The sequence below is a fragment of the Falco cherrug genome, chromosome 4 (assembly GCF_023634085.1).
Source record: "Falco cherrug isolate bFalChe1 chromosome 4, bFalChe1.pri, whole genome shotgun sequence".
NCBI lineage: Eukaryota > Metazoa > Chordata > Aves > Falconiformes > Falconidae > Falco > Falco cherrug.
In genome coordinates this window covers 71,997,937-72,016,248 of record NC_073700.1, presented here as the reverse complement: position 1 = coordinate 72,016,248, position 18,312 = coordinate 71,997,937, and the positions used below count along the sequence as shown (strand labels likewise).

At 37.6% G+C, this 18,312-nt stretch overlaps 1 protein-coding gene across 1 annotated transcript in view; it reads left to right on the top strand.

The window, feature by feature from the left end:
- Nucleotides 1-18,312, top strand: part of MALRD1 (MAM and LDL receptor class A domain containing 1) — a 282,559-nt gene that overhangs the window by 109,336 nt on the left and 154,911 nt on the right. Inside the window, exons 24-25 of the mRNA XM_027800878.2 lie at nt 4,824-5,071; nt 10,417-10,711. Of these exons, the coding sequence (XP_027656679.2) occupies nt 4,824-5,071; nt 10,417-10,711 (543 nt within the window). The remainder of the gene's footprint in view (nt 1-4,823; nt 5,072-10,416; nt 10,712-18,312) is intronic.

Genomic DNA, 18,312 nt, shown 5'->3' with positions numbered 1-18,312 from the left:
AAAAACTGTTTACCTATGACTTTTTTGAGTTTTCCAGATTGTATTTCCCATGAAATGTTGTCAGCCAAGTAAAGACTAAAGCATTAGGGGCAAGGTGGTTCAAATGAACTGATGGGATTTAGTTTTGCAGCCTCCTAAAGTATTTTATTTTGATTACCCATTGGAAGAGAGATGAACAGAAACAGTCCCACAAAGAGAATGTTTTCCTGTAAATTGTGGGGTTTTTAGTTAATTAATTTTAAGTTTTTTAAAAAAGTTTAAATTCTAAGAAAATGAAGAAAAGAACTTTTCTGACTGCATTTTAACAGGAAACTTTACAATGAAGTGTTACGGAGGCTTAAGAGCACAGGGGTCATTGCTGGAGTGAAACTTCTATATCAACATGGATTTTGCCTCAGATAAAAATCTAATCCCATTTCATAGTGTCTAATTGTGTAAAATGCTTGATGACCAATTATAACTTTCTTTATTAGGTCTGGGAGTGCTTTATTCAATAGCATTTTCAAGGACTGCGTCAGGAGTTAGATTAATGTTTATTTTCGCCTTTTTTCCTTCTATTTTTTCAGTTTTGAAATAGGTATCCTGCTTTAGATTTCCACTATGTGCTGGAGAATTTGCAGTTTCTTTTATTGGTGCTGCCTCTGCCTTGTATATTTAATGAAGTAGAAATACATAATATAGCACTTGTTAAAAATATACCTAACAGAAAAATGCTAGTTCTGTTTTCCCAGCTTCTTCATGAGGCAGGCTGCCTCCAAAGAGAACATAATGATAGGAAACACCTATTTCCAGTCTTTGTGACTTTTTTTTTTTTTATTTATTTCCTTGCAGCCATCAGAGAAGAGTGTTTTCCTCATTGCTGAACCATAGAGCAGTAGCTCGAAAACCACGAATTCAGAAGCCTGGGGAAGGCTTTAGTAGGGCATAACATGATAGATCAAAGCACAGGAAACAAAAACTGGGCACGTTTGCGCAGGCATGGTAACTGTATTTAAAAAACATGAAAACTGTGCAGCTTCCTGACATCTTCCAAGTACTGGTCTAACTGTAGATGTAGTATGCTGTGTGCACAAGTCACCATGTCTTAGCCAATGAAATCTTATGGCACCATGTTGAAAGAAACTAGTCCTTGCTCTGTTATATTCCTGAAACTCCAGTATGTTAACAGAGCTATATCACATGATACTCACCAAGTCTAATGAGCAATGTCTTGTTAAAGCCAGTGCTGTTGAGCTATAAACTGTGCCTCATAAATCTGTTAAACTACTATTGAGAGATCTGTGCCTTGGCTTTGTTTGCTTTGTAGAGGGCTCTTTTTAGCTAGTTGCATGACATTAGTGCTGTAAAATAAGTCAAGTACATATTTTAACAGATACACTGATTTGTCAAATGTTTAGAAATGTTTCCATTAGAACATAGAATTATAGAATCATGGAATGCTTTGGGCTGGAAGGGATCTTTGAAGATCATTTATTTCCACCACCCCCCGCCACTGGCAGGGTCACCTTCCACTGCACCAAGTTGCTCAAAGCCCCATCTAGCCTGGCCTTGAACACTTCCAGGGATGGGGCATTCACAGCTTCTCTGGGAAATCTTTTCCAGTGTCTCACCACTCTCACAGTAAAGAATTTCTTCCTAATATCTAACCTAAACCTACCCTCTTTCAGTTTAAAACCATTGCCCCTTGTCCTATCACTTCAGGCCCTTGCAAAAAGTCCCTCTCCAGCTTTCTTGTGGGCCCCCTTTAGGTACTGGAAGGCAGCTGTAAGGTCTTCCCAGAGCCTTCTCTGCTCCAGGCTGAGCACCAACTCTCTCAGCCTGTCTTCACAGGAGAGGTGCTCCAGCCCTCTGATCATCTTCATGGCCCTCCTCTGGACTCACTCCAACAGGTTGATGGTTGATGTCCTTCTTACGTTGGGGGGGGGGGGGGGGGGGCAGAGATGGATGCAGTACTGCAGGTGGGGTCTCAGGAGAGCAGAGTAGAGGGGCCAAATCACCTCCCTTGACCTGCTTCTTTTGATGCAACCCAGAATGCTGAATGAGGGATCCATGCTCATTCAAGTATGATGTCACTAGTACTGTTTTCTTACTACAAGTAGAAGAGAACAAAATAAACCAGAACAGTGCTGAAGAGGTAGTGGGTAGTGCACTCCTTCAGCCTTGTTCAGAAACTGCTCTGCTGGGGTTTGCCTTATGCTGCTTGAGGTTAGTGTATCAGAGGAAGGTCTCTGAGGCAGCTCTGGTTAGATTGAGTTGGGCATTCCTCCTTGAGGTAAAAATGATGTTTTACGAGATCTAGTAAATTACATTTTGTGAAAAAGGCGGTAGTGGGGAGCAGTAGCGTTTTTCCAGTCTAATATATGAACTAGTGACAGTGCAGGTGGCTGTACTTGGTAGGTGTTTGGTTTTGTCTGAGCTTGGTTAATGTTTGGTTTAACTCGCCAGTGTGCTTATAAGCAAATCTTTCAGTTATTCCTATGTATTGCCATTTGGTTTGCATTGCAGAATGTGCTCAAGCATAATAATTATGCTGCTTTCATTAGAAAATAAACTGAATGATGAGTTCCAGGAGAGCATCAAATGTATTCTGACCACTAGTGGTCGTTCAGCCCGCAGGATCAGTCTGTAGCACCTCAGTCCTCTTTCCTTCGCCACCCCCCTAAAAGTCATCAAGTCCTCAGCATCAGGTGTTTTGCTCTACAGAATTGTTCCTATAGCCCTGTACTTGTTCATCTAGTCATGGCTGTTAGGAATGAGTGAAGTTAGTTTAAATTTTGCTTCATTTAATTACTTTGTATATAACAAAGACTCATTAGATCTTTTGTGATCAATATAATTCAATTAATATACCTACTGTTAAGTGTTTTTTTTTAAAATTATTAAGCTGTCAAGCAGTAGACTAATTCAGCAGCCCTACGCCGCTGCTCCACAGACAGAAGGATTAGTTTTGCTTTTGTACTTCATTGCTAAGGGTTCATAGTTCTTCATAGAAGTGTCTACTACCAAAGATCTCTTTTTCATCAGTGGAGTGACTCACTTCCAGGCTGAAGTTCTTGTGATTTAAAATCAGTTGTTTGCATTATATTAGATATATTGTCCTATAGCTATGAATGTTTTTCTGTGAAGACTATAGAGATCCTACAAGGACATATAAATTTAGATTAGGTAACAGGGAATATATACATCATTCGCAGGGATGTTCAATACTCACGCCTTAAGGTCTGGGTTCTTCAGAACATGCCTTTAAAATAAAATGGTCGGTTGCATGTATGAATTTCATTGACTTGAGATGGAATTTAGAAGTAGTCAAAGGAATTTCTTGAACTGTGATCCTGAAATATTAAGTAGCTAAATGATCATATGGCAAAAGGAGTGACATATTTTATGGGCAGTTTGTTCAGTTGAGGTAAACTACAATCCATGTTTTGAATTAGTGATAATCTTACCATTTAGCATATAGAGTTTGGGGTTTTTTTAATTGTTATTTCAGATGGGATCGTATTTGCAGAGACAGATAAAAGACAGTGAACCTATTTTTGCTAAATAATACATATTTTTTGGAAAATATTTTTAGCTTCTTTTTCACCCCTAAGACCTTCACAAAGAAAAATACAATGAAGAAATCTTTTGCCTTATATCAGCCTGAAATTTCAGAGGTAGCTGTTGGTACTGTTTTGGTCCATGTAGAGACTCAATGGATTTTAGCTCCTTGGCCTCATTACTGAGGCTTCTAACTAGCTGCCAATTAAATACAGCTACTTTTAAGTGGCTGAACTTTATCAGACCTCAGAAGAGGCTTAGGTTCTGTTTACATTTTATGAGAGAGCTTTTGTCATTTCATAAATTGTCAGACCAAATGATCCATATGGTTGCCAAATTCATCTTCAAAGCACTTTCCAGCAATAATATTAAGACTATTCAGAGCACAGTTGAAAGCCTCTTGAAGGCTCTGCTGAAATTCCAGCTTATTTCAGCAAGTTTAGTTTTACTTGATAATCATTATAATGAAGTTATAGATGCATAGATGGAAAAATATACACAGCTTAAACATCTGCAGTGGTGTAATTGACTTAACCTTGATTTATGTGGACAGTTGACTCACCATTCTGACTGTTTTGACATTGTTTCATATTAAAAAAAACCACCAAAATTATGTCAGCTTTCTCTTTTTCTAGGAATTAAGTACAGGTTAAGGAGAAATGTAAATAATCATCTATGTTTGCATATTGGCTGAGAAAATACACGTGTGAACTCTTCTGCAAACATGCAAAAGTAAACTAACTGTAGGTGTGATTCAGCTCAAAGTTAGCACACTTACATTTATGTTTTATCTATATGTGTCTGTATGGTGGCTGTGTCTTTGTGATGCTCAATACATTCATTTGGATGGATTTCTGTTCCCTAAATATAAGAATTTACCTGACCTTAACATGTTCTTCCAAAAAGAGGCTAGCTTTCTGCAGATGTCTTGGATGCCCTATGGGAGGATATCAATTGACTACTGCCTGTAAGACTCTAAAGAGCTATTCAGCTTGACCTAAAATAGGTTGCTATATTTGGTTACTTTTATACCAAGGATTCTGTTGACTTTAATAATGACAGCACAAAAACCTACCTCATATATATGAAGTTTTGTCCTAACCTATTATTGTCCTAATCTATTATATACTAGAACATTAAAAATGCTCTGTTCTATAAGTTACATGGATTTTATATTGAAGCTTTTTTTTAAAAATGGATCTGAATACTAGACTGTAATATATGTGCCTAATTAAGTTCTTGAAAAAAAACCCTCTTTTCATGTGTGTGCAAATCTCTTTCAGGTACATCTATTGGGCATTGCAATTTTGAGTTTGATCTTTGTGGATGGAAGCAAGATGAAAACGATGATTTTGACTGGAACCTCAGAACTAGCAGTACTAAAAAAATGGGCACTGGACCAGCTACTGATCACACATTGCAAGAGCCATCTGGTCATTATATTTTTATAAAGAGTTCATTTCTTCAGCTGCCAGGACAGAAAGCTAGGATTTCTAGTCCTCTCCTAAGCAGAAGGAATAAAAACTGCAAGGTATTTGGGGGTGTGGTATTAACAGGAATGCAGAATTTGATTTCTAGATTGCACAAAGATAATACTCCTAAAATGAATAAAGATGATCACTGAAATATTTCTTGAGAAAAAAAACAGGCATGTTGTAGAAGAGTCAGGGCCTGATCTTATTTCCTTGAAATAATAAGAAAACATTTATCTTGTTGTGGGAGAAGAACGGTTTCTGTAACTAAGTACATACTCTGGGAGATGCAGATGAAGTTGACAGTGAATGCAGTGTCTGATTTAGAATATGTCTTAAGCAACACTCATCCTAAGTAGCATAAAACCTGTGCAATGGTTTGTGATTTTATGGGCAAAATGTATATAAATACTGGCTTTCAATGAGCACAAGTCCAAATGGAAGGGTGTGTGACCGAAGCTTTTGTCACCAATTCTAGAGAATGGAGAAAAGTAAGCCTTTTTTTTCTGAAACATTACAGCACATTGTAGTGATTTGAGCTTGATCAATTCTTGAAAACCTGCATTAAAAAGTTTTCTAGTTTTGATATCTTTTATAGTCTTTGCTAAAATGGTAACTTGGAGTTCCGTAAGATGTCTTTCAGAACACATCTATCAGAATCTGCTACAGGAACAGCATGCTGAAAACCTGAATTTTCCAGAAAGTTGAACTATGCATTACTTTGGAATGGTATTTTTTCAAATTTTGTAAGGCAAAAATGAGTGGAATCTCAGTTTCTAACACCAGTGACAAAAACACAATGGAAATTTAAGCATTAATAATTGTCAATAATTCTAATTACTAATAAAATTACTAATATTTTTTAAATAGTAGTTAGAAATAGAGCTAATGAAGCATCTACATATTATTTACATGGAGAGGAATATTGTGCGTAAATGGAGCTCCTGTGGAAGGCGAAGTGGTAATTAAATAATTAAAAAAAAATTAGCAAAGGAGTTACAGAGACTAGAAAATTAGCAAGGCAGGAATGGCTTAACATTTTCAGGGTAAACTTGGGAATGGATTTCCAAAATGGAAGAGATCTGGAAAAAAAAAACCCAAAAAACAAACCAAAACAACAGCCAAAAAAGACCTAGTGAAGAGAAAAAAGGGGGGATTGGTACACAAAGCAATTTCAATATTTGGTTTGGAATGAAGGAATTAATATTTCAAATAGTTAACTAAGACCCAGAACTTCATCCTAATAGATCAGATGGTCACTGAAACTATTTTGCTCCATTCTATGAGTTGTTAGAGTTGAAAGGAAGTACGAACAAATGCAGAGTGGTCTAAGTCGTATGCCAGCCTAGAATCTAGGATAAATAATCCTGGAACTACCATAAGTAAAAATAACATTAATGTTATTATTTTGCTATTAACACCTGAAGATCTGTCTAACTTGGCAATATGAATGTTTGTTGGCTATCTGACTTTAGCCAGTTAAATAAGCTCAAGACCTCTCTAATGATGCAACCATAAAACAGCCACTTTGCTCTCCAGCATTTGGAGCATCTCCCCTACTGATGCCACACTTGGAATTCTTACATTATACTTTTGTGGAAGATACTGGTCCAGTACCTTGCCTGAGGTGATATCAGTGTCTTTCTATTTATGGAAGATGTAAAATTTTATTGAGTTTCTGCCTGTAAAATAAGGTATGTAATCATTTCACATTGGATTTTTGTCCTCATGGTCTCATTTTGCAAGTTCACCTTTATAAATCTGTCTTGTTAGTCATTACTAGGTCTGTCAAGAGGATAATCTTGGTGAAGAGGAGTAGTTTTTAAAAAAGCCTTTGAATTGAACTGATAGCGTGATCACCGCACTATGTTCATCAAGTGGAAGTTGTCTTAGACTAAAATAGTCCTGAACAGTTTTATTGTATATGCAATTGACATCTCTGTTCAAAATGTCCAGTCATTTACCTTTAGTTCCACTTATCTCATACTCACTACTCATAAGGAAAATCAAAACCTGTAAAGAGTTTGTCTGAAACTTTGAAGGAGTTCTGCTTATGCTTGAGATTTCTAGGTAGTCCATTTGATTGAAATTCTTCTGGCTGTTTGAAAACTCCCAAAACTCTTTATAGATAAGAAAGTCAGGAAATACTGAACATAAATTGCTGGATTTTACATTCCAAACAAAACTTAGGACTAATTTCAGTGTGTCAGTAGCAAAACTTAATCAAGCCATTATAAAATATCATCAAAATTTGAGCCATGATCTCATATTTTCTACATTCATTTTATATATTGCCTAAAATATATATATACACTAAAAAAACTTACTCTCACGTGAACTTGGAGGTGTTTGCTTCTTTCCATAACATCATATTTAAAAATATGTGTTTCTCAACCTTATCTGATTTTACGCTTTAAAAAGAACTTTTCTGCTATTTAACTTCTATGAAGAGTAAAACATATATGCAAAGAAATGCAGAATAACTGAGAATGACAGGTTCACATCTGAATATTTATGATGTCGCACATTAAATGCAATTAAAAGCTTGAAACAGAACTACTGGAAACTACTATTTTGTCACACTGAAAATCATTTAAAAAAAACCAGCAGGTCTATGCACCTTACAGACAAAACTTCTACATCCATGATAGGATTTGAAACAGTCAGTTATATTTACAGCATATTATAGTGCTTTTTGAAGGTTCTGACCAGTTCTGCAACTTTCATTTAGGCAACTGACCAAAGGAAGTGAAATTCCTGGTAAAGCAAACTGTCTGAATGAAAAAGTTACTTCAAGACCCAGAGCCTCATAGGAAATCAGACAGTCCCTTAAATTATTTTACTCCATTCTGTGAGTTATTGGAGAAGCAAATACTACATTATATATTACAACAAGCTTTGTTTGGGATCTTAGGCCCATTCAGATCAATGAAAAATGTACATTCACATCAGTGGGACAAGTAATTTATGCAGGCAAACCAAATATACCATCAGCAAATATAAACGGACATACATGAAAAAAAAATGGTTCGTTTGTATACAAGACTTTCACAAACCAAGCTGCATGTTCAAAAAGAATAGAAATCCAAGGGAAACAGCCTAAGTAGAAATAAATGCCAAAATAAACCTGGGAAAGATAATGGAGAATTCTGCATTGAGGCATCTGTGGTAAGTAATTATACTATCTGCAAATGTCAACCCATAAGAAAATCAGGAAGTCATGTAGCCTATATTGTGATTTTAAGGTAATTTAAGAATAAAGTCAAAGAATTTTAATAAAAATTATGAAAATGTCATTAATATCGGCAATTCCTTTATGGTATGCATGGTAGGAAGGGGGTGATAAAACAATACTTGTTTTATCAAGTATTGTATTTTCTGTATATTTTTCCGTTGTAATCTTTCCAAACAGAACCAGATGTTATAGTTCTTTTAGTTTTCAAAAAAAACTATGATAAATTCTTCAGGATAGACCTGAAAATACTAAACAGCCAACTGATGAATGACAACATCCAGAGAACCTTGGCAATGTTTGCTTCTTTCTGTAGCATCATATTTGAAAACATCTGTTTCTCAACCTTATCTGGTTGAGAAAGAAGACTAGACAGCTAGCCTATGTTCTGATACAAAGCAAATTAAGTATGGGAATTGATATTTCACATGCATTATTATTCAAGCCTGAGTATGTGGGGCCCCAGCCCTGAAATGACTCAGATAAATACTTAAAATTAAGTTTGTGCATAGCTGTTATCAACGTAACATTACTACTGTATGATATGTCTAGAAACTATACAGTGGAACAGAAGACCAGTATGTTGACTCTGATATATCGAATTATTCAGTGTAATTGAGATAAGGGTATTGCAAATAAATTTGAAATCCAGAAAGTAATGTTGGGTCCAGGAGTTAGGAGGGAATTGAATTCCAAGGATCATGTAATAAAGACAAACATAAAAAATACAGTCTAGTGGTTTTGAAAACAACTGTAACTAAGCCAGAGCAGTGTAGTGGGCAGCTCTGTGAAAGTATCTGCTCAGAATTTAATGACAGTCAGAAAATAAAACAAAATTCAGCAGTAGTAAAAAGGAATGGAGAAAAATTAAAAATGTGAAAATTATTATATAGTTTTTAAATATAACTATATATCGAATAGACAAACCTCATTTAAGGAAAGAATTTAAGAGAAACAGAGTAGCTGCAGGACAGGAAATGGAGAGGTGAATAGGAACATTTCCATACAAGAAAACAGACTTATAGAAATTATATTTGACCTCTTCATTGCACAGGAGACATTCTGAAAGTGAACACAGTAAAACTTTCAAAAGAATTATAACACAAAGCCCTTGGTGGCTTTACTAATCAATTATTAGAGAAAATCAGTTAAATAGAAATGTGAGGATTTTTTTTAAATAATGTGTTTATGCGATGCAATAGACTGTAGAAGCCTATGAAATCCTGTAGCACCAGGTAACATAAAAGGACATGACTTCACGTTTACATGTGTATCATAATATTCACTATTAGGTTTTTATAGCTATAATAAATAAGATAGAGTTTTTATTCTTTAGGGCTTGTGCTATGCATTAGACTGGAAAGAAATTTGAGATGTAGACATGTTCTCATATATTATAGCATGAATTGCTTCTTTCAGGGTCCTCTATCATTCTTGGAAATATTCCGATTCTTGTCAGAAACAGGATATTGAACTACATTAAGTATTAATTTGATAAAATATAAGCATTCCTTTGTTGCTTTTGAATTGAAAATAACTTAAGAGAGCAGTTAATTATGACAACTCTTCACAGGGATTTCTTTTAATGTTCTGTATCTACTTGATCTTCTTTTGTGCTTCATAATTTGTTTTCCCCATTTTTTCTAAAAAAAATAATAAAAAAAAAATGTCTCTTCTCTAATCCAAGGACCTCTTATGTTTTATTTTAGTTATTGTTTTGCATTTCTGCAATCCATGTAGAACTTTTGATCCCATGTTAGATTAGAGATTATCTTCTAATTACACACGCTGTAATCCATCATAAACACATTTATAACCAGAAAAGTGTTCAGTAAACTGAAGTTACTTCTTGTATTGTAAATGGCACTGCTCCATTCCTCTGTTTTTTCATTCTTTTACATTTACATGCAAGAGTTATTCAAAGGGATACAAGATCAGCTGTCACAGTATTGTAATGCTTGCTTCAAAGTTTGGCATGTGGAATAGTTCAAAAATTTTCACTAGTGATATTTTTTTTGGTGCCTTTTAATTAAATTGTGTTTGAATCAGTAAAGTCAAGGGCTATTCTGAATGCTAGTGATGATGCTTAATTTAGTAATTAGGGTAAATACCATAGCAGAATGGGTCTGCAGTCACCTATTGTAGACTTGATGTTATTGTTCTTGCTTGCAGATACTTTTCTATTACCATATGTATGGAGCTCACATTGGATCATTGATTGTCTACCAGAGGACTATGGCGAAACATGAAAACATTCTCCTTAATCTTACTGGAAACCAGGGAAATTTCTGGCAGCGCAAGGCACTGATCCTGGCTGGAGATGGAGATGATTTCCAAGTAATCTTTGAAGGGGTAGCTGGAAAAGGTCCAAAAGATGGCATAGCACTTGATGACCTCACATTTTCCAGGGAGTGCTTACCATCCCAGGAGTTTTTACCAGCAGAACCCACAACACTGCCTCCAACAGGTATGTTCCTGCTACGGACAAACAGTCTACATTAAGTCTGGAAAGAATGAATAGCAGCATTGCTTTCACTTTTTTGTCTCTCCTTCAAAAAAGAAATTGAATACATAGCTTGCTAAAGACATGTTGAAACTAACATGCTTTTAAGTAGATCATTGAAATTACAATAAATTATTTTTAGGAAATAATTGTTTGGGTACTGAGTCAACACTTGTGAATCTGCAAGACTTAATGTCCAGCCATGTATACTTAGACAATGCCCGGCTTAATTCAGTAGGATTTATTTATCAATACTTTTATAATATAGTTATTGTAAAACAAAGAACTAAGAGTGAGACAGAGCCAATATGGATAGATTGCAGTAAAACCATCAAGCTTTAATGCTTTATGGGTAGTGGGAATTCCTACTGACATGTTTAGGTACCATATCCATCTTCTTCCTGTGTGGTATGGTGCCAGCACTGGTGCAATTGTTTGCACCATACTCACTTTCTGCACAAGGGAAATAAAACTCAGGAAAATTTTACCCAAAATAATAACGTTCTGATGGGGATGGGGATCCCAATAACTCCAAGGTAGGAGCTGCTCTTGAAAGCATTGATGTTGTTCGTTACTGATATTTGCTTGGACACAAATTATGAAGGAGAAACTCATTCTGACAGAACAGGAGAAATCTCTTTCCATCTTCTACATTTATCACCAAAGCTACTGAAATGTAAACCCCCAAAGTGGAATTTAGGAGATGCATTTTGTTCCTGGGCCTACTACAAATTTCTTGCATGGCTAAGGCAAGTCATTTTGTCTCACTTCTCTGTCTTTCTGATCAATAAAACAAAGTTAATATTTCCCAATGTCAAGGACTACTGGGAGAATGGGTCATTAATTTATGTGAGCTGCTTTGCTTTGTTACTATGGCTAATGAGTAGCTTTCCCCTTTAGGACATCATTAAGCACTGCTCAGGCACTGGGAAGTAAGACTGATGTGACTACATCAAACCCAAGAAAATTCACTGTACTTTGTGCATAAGACAAGCAGGAAAGATATGGGCAATGTTTTCCAGATATATCTCTCTTAAGTTGCCAGTTACAGTATGCTGTATTGGCTTCCTACTTTTGTCAAAACATCTACAGAAATTTATTGCAAATGAGATTGGTATTTTAAAGTTCAGCTTTATATGAATGTTACCCCAAGAGGAACACTAGTTGAGATTTCTGATTCTTTATTTTTTATGTTTTCAGACTCTCTCCTCTTAATGGTAGATGCAGGTCCCTGTGGCAGTATTAGAAACTTTAAAGCTTTGGTTTTGATAGTAAAGGATGTTCCAAAACACTTTTATGGTGTATATAATAAAAAAGATCCTAAAATTTCAGGAAAAAGCCACCAGAGACTTTTTTCTTCATGTAGCTCATCTAAGATGTACTTTGTGAACTTTGTAGATTCGCAATGCTTTGAGATAATGGTCTAAATTCATCCTTATAGTGAACTATCTTTTCTGTATCAACAATTTTCACTTGTCCCAGATAAGAGTTTACATTAGCCACTGAGGGTTCCAACTTACAGCTACTATTTAGCATTGATATCTCTTTGTATCATTGCCTGAAATGTGGGCTTAGGAACCCGAGTATGAAACCTGCTCTTGCCTACAGAAATGTTCTCAACAGTGGTAAAATGCATGCTGGAGGCCGTGGACAGTGCTCTGTGGTATAACTTCATAAACTAAAGTCAGCTAGAATGACTATGATGATCAACTACAAAAATCTGGACTCAGACTTCTCTGCTTATATGCAGATACAAAGGAGAATTTAATCAAAAGTGAAACACATCCATTGCTCAAATGTTTCAGTGTTTCTAAGGATGAAGAACATCATGCAGCAGAAATCTGTTCCTTTCTTGTCTCCAGCTAAAGAGAATATTTACTAAGAAAGTTGTAATGTTTTCCCTCTAAGAGAGAGATTCGTAGCTTTCAAGGTCTATTCTGATAACATGACAATGCAGAATTCATACAGATGCATATTCTTCTAGCTGGTTAATATGCCTCCTCTGCTATATTTAGACAACCTTTTCTCAGGACTCACAAGGAATATCTCCTTCATTTTAGGTACACAGAATAGCACAGCGAATTGTAACTGTCACAATGTTTTCTTCCCCTCCTTTTAAGCCAAATGAAGTTTGGTTATTTGGTGTTTTTTGTCACAATTTGAAGAGTTTACTTTGTAATTTTTGAGACATACCAATCTGCAACTAGTATTCTGCATACTGAACAAATGTGATTTAAAAAAAAAAAAAAAAAGATTAAATTCCTTTTGGTTTTAAATAAGAATTAATTGTAATGCACACATCAAGGGAGGTTCTTCCAAGACTTATGAGCAATATCAGTGTGTAAACAAGTATAATAGGGTGGCCCGTGCTTGTTCTTTCTGCGCATAGAGTGCTCTGGCAATGGATGTAGTGTAAGGACTAAATATAATAGAGTTATTAAATGTTCCCATCTGTGACAAAAACTCACTGTTCAAAAGAATTGTTCCCTGACCCTACATAGACTCTCTGAAGTTTTAAACATTTTTTAAAAATACATTTTAGGTAATGTGTGTTTTCCTTCTGGACAAACATGCAGTAATAGTTAAAGGCTGAAAATGAGCACTGGACAACTAGAAAAAATTGTTTTGAAAGCCAGCATTGTCATTTTCCATAGACTGACAGCATGCTGTAGATTGTCCTCATGACTCTGCTTAGCAACAACAATGCTGAAGTAGAAAGCCACTGAGCGCCACTTAAAATGCTGTGCCAGAGAAACAATAAACATCATTTTAGACTGGCGCTTATCAATCTTCACTGTATGAATAGTGATGTATGGTGGAATATTGGGTTTTGTTCATGTCCTACAACAGTACTGTGTGTAGGAAGATACAAACACAGTTTTGTTCTAACAGTGCTGTTCATGCCTGTTGTGTCTGCGGTGTGGGCAGATTCTCAAGTTAGACTTTGCCCCAAGTAAAGGTCTTTATTGGGTTTGTGTGGCAAGGTTTTGTTAGCAGGGGGGCTACAGGGCTGGCGTCTGTGAGAAGCTGCTAAAAGCTCCCACTATGTCTGATAGAGCCAATGCCAGCCAGCTCCAGGACGGACTACTGGTGGCCATAGCCAAGCTCATCAGTGGCGATGGTAGCACCTCTGTGACAGCGTATGTAAGAAGGGGGAATGTTGCTGTGCAATAGCAATTGCGGCCAAGGAGAAGAGTGGGAATATGTGAGAGCAGCAACTCTGCAGACACCAAGGTCAGTACAGAAGGAGGGAAGGAGATGGAAGCAGAGATTCCCTGGCAGCCCCTGGTGAAGCCCACGGTGGGGCAGGCTGGGGCCCTGAAGCCCAGGGAGATTAATGGTGGAGCAGACATCAACCTGCAGCTGGTGGAGGACCCCACGCCAGAGCAGGTGGATGCCTAAAGGAGGCAGTGACTCCATGGGAAGCTTGTGATGGAACAGACTCCTGGCAGGACCTGTGGACCCATGGAGAGAGGAACCCACACTGGAGCAGGTTTCCTGGCAGGACTTGTGACCCCATGGGGGACCCACACTGGAGCAGCCTGTTCCTGAAGGACCGCGTCGCATAGAAGGAGCCCATACTGGAGCTGTCTGTGAAGAACTAATTGTAGCCTGTGGGAAGGACTCATGCTGAAGAAGTTCATGGGGGGACGATGACCCCATGCTGGAGCAGGGGTAGTGTGAGGAGTTCTCCCCCCAGAGGAGGAATGAGTGGCAGAGACCTGTGATGAATTGACTGCAATCCCCATTCCCCATACCCCTGTGCCACTGGAGGGGCAGGAGGCAGATAAATGAGGAGTGAACTTAAGCCTGGGAGGAAGGGAAGGGTTGGGGGAAGGTGGTATTAAGATTTGTTTTTACAGAATCATAGAACCATTTAGGTTGAGATCATAAAGTCCAACCATGAATCCAGAACTGCCAAAGTCCATCACTAAACTATGTCCCTAAGCACCGCATCTACGTGTTTTTTAAACACATCCAGGGATGGTGATTCCGCCACTGCCCTGGGCAGCCTGTTCCAATGCTTGACCACCTTTTCAGTGAAGAAATTTTTCCTAATGTCCAATCTAAACCTCCCCTGGCACAACTTGAGGCCATTTCCTCTTGTCATGTTGCTAGTTATATGGGAGAAGAGACCGACCCCCACCTGCCTACAACCTCCTCTCAGGTAGTTGTAGAGAGCAATAAGATGCCCCCTGAGACTCCTCCAGGCTACACCACCCCAGTTCCCTCAGCTTCTCTCATTAAGATTTGTTCTCTAGACCCTTCACCAGCTTCGTTGACCTTCTCTGGACACACCCCAGCACCTCTACATCTCCCTTGTAGTGAGAGGCTCAAAACTGAACATGGTATTTGAGGTGCAGCCTCACCAGTGCTGAGTACAAGGGGACAGTCACTCCCCTGGTCTTTTTTGGATAGAAGCCAGGATGCTGTTGGCCTTCTTGGCCACCTGGGCACACTGCTGGCTCATGTTCAGCCGGCTGTCAACCAGCACTCACAGGTCCTTTCCCACCAGACAGCTTTCCAGCCACCCTTCCCCAGCCTGTAGCACTGCATAGGGTTGTTGTGACCTTCAAAGATAGTAAACTCTCCCTTTTTCCTTGAATTCCAGCCAAAGCTCTGTTCAGCCAGGCTGGTCTTCCCCACTGTCTCATCTTTCAGCACATGGGGACAACCTGTTCCTGTGCCTTTGAGGCTTCCTTCTTGAATAATGTCCAGCCATTCTGGATGCCTTGGCCCTTCAGAACCATCTCCCAAGGGACTCTGTCAACCAGGCTCTGAAACAGGCCCAAGTCGGCCTTTTTCTTGTTTCCCATTCTGTTCTATTTGTATCTCTCATTGGTACCAATCTACATTGACTTGATTGGTAATAAATTAAACTAATCTCACCATGTCGTATCTGCTTTGCCTGTGATGGTAAATGAATGAGTGATCTTTCCCTGTCTTTATCTCAACCCACGAGCCTTTAATTATGTTTTCCTTCCCCTGTCCAGCTGAGGAGGGGAGAAATAGAGCAGCTTTGGTGGGCACATGGCATCCAGCCAGGGTCAATGCACCAGAGTTTCCTCTGAAATAACTTAGACCTTCCTATGGACCTGGCAAGCTTTCAGGATTGTGTAGGTCAGATAGCATATTCTCCCCACGCTTAACCACTCTTTCCATTATATTTCAAAGATGCAGTGATAGCTATTTTCTGTATGCTTTTTTCAATAAAAGGGGGTTAATAGTGTTCAAAGCCGTGGCCTTTCCAGGAGGCATTCATACCCTCTTCTTCTTCTTGCAGTAACCATGATTTCAAAGGGAGTTATACAATCCCCTCAGGAACGTTCACAGATGAAGATACTGTCTGTCTCTGTCCACAAAATGTGAGACCGTTGGCATGACTCATATTTTACACTTACATTTTTTTACAAAGAGGCGTAATGGATTTGACAACAACTTCTGTGATCTCCCAGTTTGCATGTTCTCTCTCTCTTTTCCCTCTCTTCCCTCCTGAAGTGTTGTTACTGGCTGTAAAAATGGCAGATCCCTCCATCAGAGTTTCTGCTCATGTCTCCGTAGCACTTATTTGGGAATACAACAGCGGCCATGGGCTGCCTGGTCAGATTAGCAAGCTACAATGGAGAAAAAAGAGAACTGGTGGCTGTTGAATTCAGTTTTGTAGAGAAGACAGTTGTTATTTCCAGCAAATTAAAAGAGATTCACTGAAGTGTTACATGTATCTTAAAGAACACAGTGATACTCCACAGGAGATCACATTGAGGTCCATCTCTACTGGATATCCTGTCTCTAATGCTGTTAATGAGATGCTGAGCAAAAATCAGAAAAGGACAGGCATATGTGATGGTTCCTCCTAATGTTCCTAATATTTCTTTTTTGGAAGGCCTTATGAACCAAATGTGGTTTTGCATATGTAGTAAACCTTACTGTATTTGCCTTCTGTGTAGAGTCTAATTTCCCTGGGAACACATTCAGAATTTAGCCCCTCCTCCACTTTTGGCGGAAACTTGTACAGGTCTGCTGCTTGCTGAGAACTATTCCACAGATGTTTTCCTTTCTCTGATTTTTTTTTTTCTTTTAAATCTACTATAATCTTTTAAGATTAGAAAATTAGGTCTTTGTAGAGTTTAGGAAATGAGTGAACGGTGGAATGATACCGTAGTAAAATGATTATTTTTCTCTTTGCTGTTTCCTGAGAAATCATGAAGCTTTTTTTTTTTTCTTTGCACTGCACTTTGCACTTTTTGAATATTGGGCTGATGTGTTTCTGGAGCTATCTTCAGTAGTCTGCTGTGTCACTCTTTAGTAGTGGTGGTGATTTGACCTCATCACCCATATATGAAGACAGATTTTGTTGGGTTCTGTGTAACTCAATTAACATTACATTTCAGTGCAGGATGCAGTTCTTTTGCCAAACTGTGGCTGCTGAGCTCCATTGTAGTTGTATAAGATACCTGAACCACCTGCCTGGGGCTGGCAGCTGTGTTACAGGGATGATAGGAAAATCTAACGCCCTGCAATGATAGCTGTCAGGAAGGCTGCCCAGTGTATAAAAAGGGCTTAGTACTGTCACTTTAAGCAACTTCATATCACAATTTTTTTTTCTATTATTCATAGTTATTCCTAGCTCATATCACCTTGGAAAACTTTTGTTTGTTTTAGTTAGTGTTTTTTTCCACACTATTTTTAAAATTATTTTAGCACAAATGTCTAATTAAAAAAAAAAAGTTGTAAAATTAAGCATCATAGCTGAAATTAAAGTGAACACAGGCAAAGGAAGACAATAGTATGAAAATCAGATTTGCTGAAATCTTTTCTTTTTAAATATTATACTTTATACTGTACTCTAAAGACCAAAGGATATTGCTTATTTCACTCTTTTGCAGATATAATTAGATTTATAGAAGTCTACAGGCACATAAATAGAAATAACCTTGGCAGTTATTCTAACTAATATGTAATTACAAGAATGAATACATTTTACGCTTCAGTACGTAATGTGATCTCCTACTGAAAAGCGGAATATCTCCTTGTGCACAACTGATTGAATAACTAAACATTTATATCTTCCTTTGTAGCAAGCAGCGTTGACTGTTGTCTGAGAGAACATGGTAGAATGTCTAAACCACTTTAAAACCAGTTCTGGGAAAAAACAACCAAACAAACAACACAAAACAAAAAATCAAGCCTATCAAGAGTACTCATAACTTCTGATATGCCCCTGAACTTTTGGAAGATAGAATATACTTATATAGTTGGCTTAATAGCATACAGCAGGTTGTGAAACTTTTTCTTAATTAGTACCTGAAGAGAAACAGACTGTCCAATGTATCTAGAATTAAATTCCATGCAAGCATAAATTTTCATTTTCACCTATATAATAATATGAAAAGAGAAGTTCATGGCTATAGTCTAGACTTTTAAAATAAAAAATGGACATGTTTAATTTTTTTTCTCTCATTTCTGGCGCAAGATACAGCTGTTCCATATTTTTCAGGAAAAAAAAAGGTGGAAATACTGTAGAATGAGTAGATTGGTTTAGTAGCTGGACATAAGGCTAAGAG